The sequence below is a fragment of the Panthera uncia genome, chromosome E1, assembly GCF_023721935.1.
Source record: "Panthera uncia isolate 11264 chromosome E1, Puncia_PCG_1.0, whole genome shotgun sequence".
NCBI lineage: Eukaryota > Metazoa > Chordata > Mammalia > Carnivora > Felidae > Panthera > Panthera uncia.
Genome location: NC_064814.1, coordinates 3,810,756 through 3,820,290, shown reverse-complemented (window position 1 = coordinate 3,820,290; position 9,535 = coordinate 3,810,756). Strand labels below are relative to the sequence as shown.

Below are 9,535 nucleotides of genomic sequence, written 5' to 3'. Positions count from 1 at the left end.
GGGGGGAAGGCGCAGGTGCCCAGGAGGCAGGTGCAGGGACCGGGGCCTCACCTCCACACCAGCTCCCCGAAAAGCGTGTCCAGCAGTATAAAGATGAAATCCAGCACCATTAGCCGGTACAGCTCCTGGCCCACAAAGTTCTCCCAGCACTGAAACAGACCGGGCCTCAGCCCCCTGTGCCCCTGGTGCCCCCGCCACCCTGCCCGCCCCGGCAGCCCAGCTGGGGGCCCTCCCTTCGGCCGCAGACCAGGCCAGAGGCGCCACACGGCGGGCGCCCCCCAGCCCTCGCAGCAGGGCCGCCCCCCCCCCCCCCCGCGACGGGCCCGCGGCCTCACGCCTCCCCAGCGCCACCCAGGTCCCCCCTCACCTGGTCCCTCAGGCCGCCCACCCTGCGGCCCAGCCAGTGGTAGCAAAGAATCCCCAGGATGACCATCTTGAGGATGAGGTTCCTGGACAGGACGGGGAGGCGGGGGCGGTGCTGAGACGGGGTGCCCCGGGGGGGGGGGGGGGGGGAGACAGGGGTCGTGCCCCAGGAAGCTCCGCCCGCCCCGCCTGCACACGCACCTGCAGACGGCCACGTACACCTGCAGCACTGGGGAGTCGTGTCGCTCCAGGGCCGCCAGGCCGCGGTACAGGTAGGGGGCCCCCAGGTTGAGGAGGCAGACCACCACCGGCAGGGCCAGCAGCGCCCCCCCCTGCTCAGCAGACACGGGGCTCTGCGGGAGGGGAGGAGGGGGCGGCCGTCTGGGCAGGTGCAGGTGCACCGGCGGAAGGAGGGGCCCAACCGCCCCGCAGCACCTCCCTCCCTCCCTCCCCCGGAATACGCCCACCCCAGTCCTCAAGTTCAACCCACACGGGAAGGGGGGGGGGGCACAGGGGGGGGGGGGGGGGGGGGGGGGGGGGAAGAAAGAAAAGAAGAAACTAAAAGATCAGAAGGCGGGGGAGAAGGCGCAGGGGCCCAGTCACCGGGGACCCATCCCTAACGAAGCAGGGGTCTGACCCCCTGCCCGGAGCTCCCGGGGCTGCCCGCACCTGGATCATGAACTCGGAGAAGGCGTAGACGGCCATGGTGCAGCCCAGCGTGGTCGCCAGGCACAGCAGCCACACGAGGCCCAGCACCGCCACCTGCCTCAGCCGCCCGCACACGCTCCGGGGACCCTGCCGCAGCTGCCCCTCGGCCAGCAGCTCCTGCGGGCGGCAGCCAGCCCGTCACGAACCCCGTGACAGACGCGCGGAGACAGGCAGACGCGTGGGCGACACTCGCGGGGACAAAGAGGGACCCGAGCCGACAGCAACGACCCACCCTGAGCACGCCTGCCCACCAAAACCCGCTGTGAGCGGCGCGTCCCAGCTACGCGGGCTCCTGCACGTTCGAGGACCGGGGACACTAGCCCCGGCCAGCAGACAGCCCCGAGAGAGAGGCGTGTACGGGAGGAAAATCCAGGATGATTCCCGGGGCCACCCCGTGTCCGGAACCCACTGTGAGCAGGGCCAAGACCCGCCCCCTGCCCGCCGCACGCAGGAGACACAGGCCAGGCCTGGCGTTGCGGGGCCACAGGGACACAGGGTCGGGGCAGCAGCCCCAGGGCCCCCGAGCAGCTCACCTTCAGATGGGTTCGGATGTTGTCGTGCTGGAGGCGGGAGGCCCGTCTCTGAGTCACCTTGTGGTCCCAGGAGCAGAACACGGTGATGGCATGAACCCCCGAGGTGCTGCCCACCCGGTAGCTCTCCCCAAAAGAGTGTGACATGCTGGGAGGAGCAGAGCCAGGCAGAGAGGTGACGGGGGGCACAGAGGGCGGGAGAAGGCAGTCAGGACACTCCCTGCAGCCGAAACCCACCACCCACTCAGAGGAGCCCTCCCAGCGCTACGTCGGCCTCCCGCCACCCACCCCCCTCTCCTCCAGCCCTGCGCTCCGGGCATCCCACTGCAGACCGCTGGCCACCCTCGGTCAAGCCTGTCATCAGGCCTGTCTCATACGGTACCGGCCAGCCATACGTGGCTAGACGAGGGCTGTGGCTCCAGGAGCCACTGATGTGGCCGGCTGCAGAATATGCCGGCTGACCCCAGGGCCTTTGCACTGCCTGTGCCGAGAACCTGTGCCTCTGCTTCTCCCCTGCCTGCTCGTGTTTAACCTCCCTGTCTGACACGCCCCTCGGAAGCCAGTCTGACTCGTTCTCCGATGCTCCATAACAGTCGGCAAACGCCTCTAAGACTCTGGATTTTCCCAGCCTCCTCACTGGTCTGTCTGCTCCCCTAGACAGCAAGTTCCTCAAGGGCTCATTCACCTTCCTGCCCCGAGCTGAGCACAGCGAGTGTTTGTGGGGTAGACGAAGTGTTGAGTGGGTGGGTAGAAGGAGGGAAGGAGGGAAGGGAGGGAGGGAGAGAGAGAGGGAGGGAGGGAGGGAGGGAGGGAGGAGGGAGGGAGGGAGGAGGGAGGGAGGGAGGGAGGGAGGGGGGAGGGAAGGAAGGAAGGAAGGAGGAAGGAAGAAAGGAAGGAGGGAGGAAGGAGGGAGGGAAGGAGGAAGGAAGGAGGGAGGGAAGGAGGGAGGGAGGGAGGGAAGAAGGGAGGAAGGAGGGAGGGAGGAGGGAGGGAGGAAGGGAGGGAGGACGGAGGGAAGGAGGGAGGGAGGACGGAGGGAGGGAGGGAGGGAGGAGGGAAGGAAGGAGGGAGGGAGGGAGGAAGGGAGGAAGGAGGGAGGGAGGGAGGGAAGGAGGGAGGAGGAAAGGAAAGAAGGATGGATGGATGGACAGACAGATGGACGGATGGAAGGAAGGATCCCCGAATGAACGGACGGGCGGCCGACGAGTTGTGCTCAGAGCAGGTCATCGGGTGCGGGGCCCTCACCTGTACACCAGGGTGACGCAGGTGATAAAGAAGGCTCCGCCCACAGTGAAGAGGTAGGCCAGGGGCATGTTGTAGGGCAGGCCGTCGGTCTCGCGGCCACACTGACCGCCACCCGGGGCGGGCACGCACGGCTGGTTCAGCGTGCTGTTGCTATAGTAGCCGTAGTACATGACGGTGTGGCTGAAACGGCCCTGCAGGCAGGAGGCCCGCCGCGTCAGGGACGTTCCCCGACCGGCCGGCCGCAGGACCGGCCGGCCGCAGGCTTCTCGAGGCAGAGGAGGGCACGCGTGGGGGCGGGGCGAGGAGAAAGGCAGAGCGGGGGAAGGGCCGGGGCCGGGGCCGGGGGCCGGGGTGGGGGGAGAGCAGGGAGGTGGGCCAAGGGCCACAGCCCCGCCGGGGCTCCGCGGCCCCCCTGGAGTCGGGCCCCCCCCCCCCCCCCCCCCCCAGCCACGGATGCCCCGACGGAGCCCTCACCCCGCCCGTGAGCAGCTCCAGGCCCGTGAAGGCGGGGACAGGGCCCGGGGAGGCTGGTGGCGGGAAGGCGGCCTGCACGCCCACGACAAAGGCCAGCACCGGCAGCAGCAGGAGGGCGTTGAAGGCCAGCAGGGTCTTGAGGAAGAGGAAGTAGGAGAGCACGCTGGAGCCGAACTGGCCTCCGATCCGCTTCAGGGCGTAGCGCCAGGGCTTCAGGCCGTGCAGACCCGCCAGCAGCCAGAGCCCCAGGCCGTGCAGGGCCTGTGGGCACCAAGGCGAGAAGGGAAGCAGGGTCAGCCCCCAGCTCCCGGGTTGGGCGGAGGTTGGGGGGGTGGGGAGAGCAGGCCTGCAGGCATGGTCGGGGGCGGAGGAGACCCCACCAAGAGGACAGCAGGGGACGAAAGCCCCCCCCCCCCCCACCTGGCTGCCCTGGGCCCATCCCAGACGGCAGGCTCCTACCAGGACGCAGGTGTCTCGGAGCCAACCACAGCAGGGGAAGAGCCCACGCCGGCCCCGCTGCTCCCTGTGCTTCCCCGTCAGGGTCCGGCTCTCCTCTCTGGGCGCGGAGGCAACATCACGGTTGGACCAGGGATGGACCCAGCTCCCTCCCTGCCTGCTGCAAGCTTGGGGGGGGGGGGCCTTCTCACCGACCACCCAGCCCGGCCAGGGAAGCGGGGGCGGGGGCCGCCCGGGCCCGATGGGCACTGACCGCAGGCTGCGTTTCTCAGCCAGGCCCAAGGGCATTCCCTTCAGCATGTGGCCCCGCTGGGCCACCGTCAGGCTCTGCAGCTCCTTCACCAGCAGGGACCGCTTCTCTGCAGGAGGACGGAGGACGGACTCGGGTCGGCTCCCGCCGTACCCCTCCCTCCCGCACCTGTGGCCGTGACCCCGGAGAAGCCTGTCCGCCCCCGCGGCCCCACCCCAACACACACCTCTGCCCGCCCAGGCCCAGGAGGCCGTCTCCCCTCTGCTCGTGCTGCCCAAGCCAGGCCCTGCCATGTCCGCCTGTGTTCCCGCACCAGCCGTCTTCACTCTCCCCCACCTCGGCCAACGGGCCCCTCCTCCTCGACCCTGACTCTCCTCCTGAGCCCCCACAAGCACCTTGCTCTGACCCCCGTTGCGCCTGAGCCCCCACCCCCCCGTCCCCGCCCTGGTCAGCAGCGATGAGGTCCAACCCCATCCCTGACCACTGCCCACGACACCAGACAAGAGGTGACACTCGGAAAGCTGACAGACACCCGGCCCGGTTTGCAAAGCGAAGCTGGAAAGTTCACCCTGACCCTGGAGCCCGCGCCTCCCTGCGCCGTCCGTCCCCTGCCGCAGGGCCTCGAGCAAACTGGGGAGGAGACTGGCGGGGCCCCAACACAGTGCCTGAGCTCTGGGCACCTGAACGCCAGAGGATACCAGGTTGAAGGCCAACCCGTGACACTGGCCCTGCTACAACCACCGTCCCTTGCCCTCTAGCCCCTCCACACCGGCCTCCCACCTCAGGGCCTTTGCACATGCCCCTCTGCTCTAGTGTCACTTCTTCCAGGAAGCCTCCCTGAATCCCCCTCCTGCAGCGTGCCTTTCCTCCGTCGCCCTTATCTGTGCTTTAATCATCTGCTTTTCCATTGAGTTGGTTCAATCTGTTTCGCTGCCGGTGAGCCAGACCGGGTCAGGGACTTTCCCACACTTGACCCAGCCCCAGGTTCATCGCACCCCAAAGCCGAGACCGGCATATGCAATGGGTGCTCAGCGTGGGAGCGTGTGGGCCAGGCGTTTCTGACCGCCACCCGCCCCGGGCCAAACCCTTCTCGGCCCGAAGGCCCCGCTTCTCGGCCGCCCCCGTCCCCCCATGGCAAGGCCTCACGAGGCCTGGCAGCCTTCGGGCAGCCCCGCGGCAGGAGGGGAGCCGGCCTGGGCTCCCACCCACCGAGGCGCGGGGCCCACTCACTCACCCTCCTCCTCGAGGGCCGCGGGGTCCAGCTCCAGGTCATAGAGGCGGAGGCTGGGCCGGGCCGAGCGCCCCACGCCCCCGAGCTGGGGCCGGCTGACCCTGCGCCGAAGCCGCACCGTGCGGTTGTAGTACTGGGAGATGATGGCCCCGCGGCTGCGGCCTGCAGGGGGGCGGCAGGTCAGGGGGCCGCGCTGCTGTGCCTCCCCGCCCCTCACCTCTCCCGGGACCCAGGCACCACTGGCTGGCTTCCCAAGAGCCCATCTTTTAGCCTCTTTTTATCCGTGCGCTCGTTTCTGCGACCCAGCGAGGCCGCACGGGGGCTCCGGGCGGTGGCCGGGAGGGGGCGGGGCGGGTACTCACGGCGCCACCCGCAGCCCCGGCCGCCCAGGGTCCCACTCACCGATGGTGCGACTAGGCATGCTGGCCAGGATGCGGAGCGTGGCCGTGCTGTGGGCAGCAGCATCCTCGGGCCCCAGGGGGGCCTGGCGGCCACTGCCTGTACACAGAAAAGACTCGTCCGGAGGTCCCGGCCGGCCAGCGGCCTCCGCCACCCGGTCCCCACCTCGGGCCCGCACGCAGCCGGGAGGGGTGTCCTGAGAGGCCGGGAAGGCTCAGCGCCCGGCCCACAGCAGCAGCCGGGCGCCTGGGCCAGGACGGCTCACCCGAGGTCCCCGGGGCTCCGGCCCCCAGCCCCCTCTGCCGTAGCTCCAGTCCCTCCTCAGCCACGCACTGGCTCTGCTCCCGGATGAGCTGGTGGAAGGAGTCATGGACTTCACTCTCGTCGTACGGGCTGGGCTCCCGGCTGCGGGGGCAAGAAGGGGGCAGGCGTCCAGGACTCAGCTGCCCCGGTCCCGCCCCAGCGGCCGCCCCTTCCCCGGGCCCTGGTCCAGATGGCCTCTCCCTGGCAGGGAGTTTGGGGACGTCCCTGCCCTCCAGCCCGCCGCCCAGCCCCCACCCCCGCCAGGCCCAGACCACTTACTCATGGTCCTCCGGGATCTCAGGGACATTGAGGACGAAGGGCAGCGGCTGGGCCATGTCTAGGGCCCACACCCAGCCAGTCTGCAGCCCTAGGGCAGCTCAGAGCCTGGGTGCAGCCCCCGAAGCCTCCCGCTGCCCATCTGATGAGACAGAATATTGCACCAAGGTCAGCCTTCCATGCCCGGTGCCCGGCCGAACCACCCACTCCCTGGGGACCGCGGGAGGTGGCACTCACAGCCTGGGCCGCCCGAGCCCCTGCCCGCCCCCCATCCACAGCCCAATACGTGGTCAGGTTAGTGACCCCGAATAAAACTCATGCCAGAAGGGGGCGAGGGGGATCCCGTTCCACTGCCTGAGGGAGAGAGGAAGGAAGGGAGGGGGGTCTGGGCAGTCCCCGTCGGTTTCCTCTATGGCGCCAGTCCCGGGAAAGGGAAGGGTGGGTGTCTGTGCACACGGCTGGCCTTCCCGAGGGCTCTGCCCCGGGCACACCCCCACTCTCTTGGTGAAAACGGTCAGGGCGACTCGGAGCCCTCCTTCCTGGGCCTGCCCATAACCCCAGAGCACTTCCTCTCCCAGGAAACCCCTCCCACAGCTAGCCCCCACCCCCCACCAACATTGCTCTCCCCACTGGGCCGGGCTGGGGCGCTGCAAGGTCACCAGACCTACTCCCCTACATTCATCACCCCAGGGGCCGGCCAGGGCAGCTGCCTGGGAGAAGGGGGGCTGGGCGTTAAACAGACTGCCTTTGTCCAGCCTGTGTCCAGGCAGAGGGCTCTGCGGTCGGCTGGGGCCAACTGGAACCAGCGTGACCTTGTGTGGGCTCTTCACTCTGTGCCCTGCATCTGCTCGGTGCCCGGTCCTCCCTACACTCACCCCCAGGGAACGCGGCGCTTAGAAAAGTTGGCTCAACTCAAGGGGACTTCTTTGGGCGAGGCCAGGGTGCCCAGACAGTGTCCTCACTTAGGGGCCTCAAGGACTTCCGTTTCTCAGCCCAGGCCCCCCCCCCACACACACACACACAGTCCAAGCCCCTTCCCCTCCCTCCAGCAGGAGCTCAGCTGGGAACCAGCAGAGCTGGAGGTGGGGCCAACCATGTGCCCCCCAATCCTGTCCCTAGAGCTAGAATCCCCTCCTCCACAGACAGACCCCTTGCAGGCTCAGACCCACAGGCCTCGCCCACACACCCCTTCTCCCCGGGAGGAGGGGAAGTTGGGGGGAGGGGGTTGGGGAGGGAGTGGGAGGTGCTCAGAGGCCTGGAACCCGGAGGCCTGCCTGGGGTAGAGGCTCACCTGGGCTCCCCGTCACTGCCTAGGACTTCTGCCAGCGACACCCAGCGCCCGGGCACTCCGCCCCAGGCCCGGGCAGGTCCGGCAGAGTTTCCGGGGCACCCCATTCCTGAGCCCTGAGCCAGGTGAGGAGGGGCAGGGGTGGGGCCGGTTTCCAGGAGCCCCACCCCAGCCGGCCGCGAGTCCCCTGGGAGCAGCAGCAGCCCAGCCTGGAGCCCAGGGACAGCAGCAACTCCGGGAACCCCTCGACGCCCCCCCCCCCACCCCGCCAGTCTCCCAGCTCCCGCTCCCCCCTCCCCCGCCGCCTGGGGCCAGTGATACCTGCCTGCGCGACCCGGCGCCCTCCCCGCCCCTCCGCTCCCAGTCGCGGGCACCAACACTGCCCTCTCCCCCGGTGCGGCCCGCGGGTGGGGGTGGGGGGCTGGGGGGCGGGGGGGGGGGGGAAGCAACCGGCGTGGAACCCCCTGCCCGGGGACCCCGGGGGCCCCAAGGGACTGGGAGCGGGTCCGCGGCGGGGGAAAGCAGCGGGCCGGGGAGGACCCGGGCGCCGCCCCCAAGCCCCGGACCTGCCCCCGAGTCCCCGCCGCTCACCTGGGACGCGCGGGGTGGGGGAGGAGGGGCCCTGCGCGCGCGCCGCTCACCTGTCTCCTGAAAGCGCCGCCGGGAGCTGCTGTCGGGGCTCCGCCGCCCGGGGGGGTGGGGTGGGGGGCGGGCACCGCGGGGTCAGGGGGAGGGAGTGACCGCGGGCCCGGGGGGACGACCCGGGGCCGTCGCAGGACCCGCGGGGCCCGAGGGAGCTGCGCCGCCCAGCCCGGCCCACGTGGTGGCGGGCCTCCGGCGTCACGTGACCCGGCCCGCCCGCCGGCGCGCCCCGCGCCCTGCGGCGACCGTGCCCTCGCCCGGCCACCTTCCAACCCCGCCCCCGCCCCACCGCCGGGCCTGAGCAGGGTGCGGGCGGCCGAGCGCCCAGGTCTACTCCGACCTCAGCCTAGGTCCACCGCGTCAGTGGGACTCAGTTTCCCCGAGTTTCGAACAATCGGGGCTGTAATTCCCAGCCGCCCCTTTCCCCCCCGGGCAGTTATCCAACCAGCACGATGCTGCAAAGCCCCACCGAGGCAGCGCCTTTCGACACCAGATTGGGTAACCCTGCCCTCCAGCGCGACCTCCTGCTGACAAACGACTTTCCGAAGCTGGCGTGTGGGGAACCCGGGTTGTCACCCCCCTCTGGTCTGGGCGTGGTTTCTGCCTCGTTTGTCAGCCCACAGTTCTGGGTCACTTCCTGTGTGCTAGGTGGGGAGGAGGGGGTGAGACCCAGGGAAGACGGCCAGGCCACTGTGACTGTCGCTCTTCCCCATAAGCCAGGGAGGTGGGCACCCATGTCCCTTCTTCACAGATGAGGAAACTGAGGCTCAGGGGTTCATCAGTCCCCCCTTCCCCCCATACCATCTGCCAGGGCGCAAGTCTAGTCCACCCCAGAGCCCCACTGAGAAACCTGACTTTGAGAAAGCCTGGCAGGTCAGAGGGCAGGCTCCCAAGGATTGGAGGGAGGATGGGCGGGATTTGGAGAGTGGTGGGGGGACATTCCTGGTCCAGAGAAGCCTTGAGAGGCAGGGAGGGTGGGGGGCAGAAAGGAAGGAGAGGGGAGAGGGGAGAACGGGTGGGCCAAGCCAGGATTCCCGGATGAAAAGTTGCAGTGCAACAGGCAAAGGGGCCCGCAGGCCTGAAGTTGGACAAAGAGGGAGGGGCCAGGGTTGGGGCTTTTTTGCAGCTGTCAGTGTGGACCTCTGGTGGATTACTGCCGGCGGGCTCTTGGCACAAGGCAGGTGGCCATGAAGACCCAGGCCTGCCCAGGCCCCTGCCTCTCCTCCCACTACTACCCACCCCCCACGCACACCCACACTCCAGCCCCATGTTACTTGCATGACCCTGGCCCAACTTGGAAGTCACCTCTTCAGGGAAGCCTTCCTGGATTGAACCCCTGTTGGAGCACTTGTCACTTCCTGTTGACATGA

The 9,535-nt window shown here is 69.4% G+C and overlaps 1 protein-coding gene across 7 annotated transcripts in view; it reads right to left on the bottom strand.

Moving 5' to 3' along the window:
• Positions 1–9,529, bottom strand: part of TMC6 (transmembrane channel like 6) — a 20,916-nt gene extending 11,387 nt beyond the window's left edge. For 3 of the 7 annotated variants that reach the window (XM_049635609.1, XM_049635603.1, XM_049635608.1), the window contains exons 1-14: positions 8,165–8,260; positions 6,239–6,377; positions 5,922–6,061; positions 5,660–5,755; positions 5,261–5,419; positions 4,030–4,135; positions 3,780–3,876; positions 3,321–3,581; positions 2,847–3,037; positions 1,605–1,749; positions 1,033–1,188; positions 565–716; positions 368–449; positions 52–149 (exon numbers count right to left, since the gene is read on the bottom strand). In XM_049635609.1, the coding sequence (XP_049491566.1) occupies positions 52–149; positions 368–449; positions 565–716; positions 1,033–1,188; positions 1,605–1,749; positions 2,847–3,037; positions 3,321–3,581; positions 3,780–3,876; positions 4,030–4,135; positions 5,261–5,419; positions 5,660–5,755; positions 5,922–6,061; positions 6,239–6,294 (1,739 nt within the window). In that variant the 5' untranslated portion in view covers positions 6,295–6,377; positions 8,165–8,260. The other 4 variants (XM_049635607.1, XM_049635605.1, XM_049635606.1 and 1 more) reach the window with 4 other exon arrangements.
• Between the last annotated feature and the right edge of the window lie 6 nt (positions 9,530–9,535).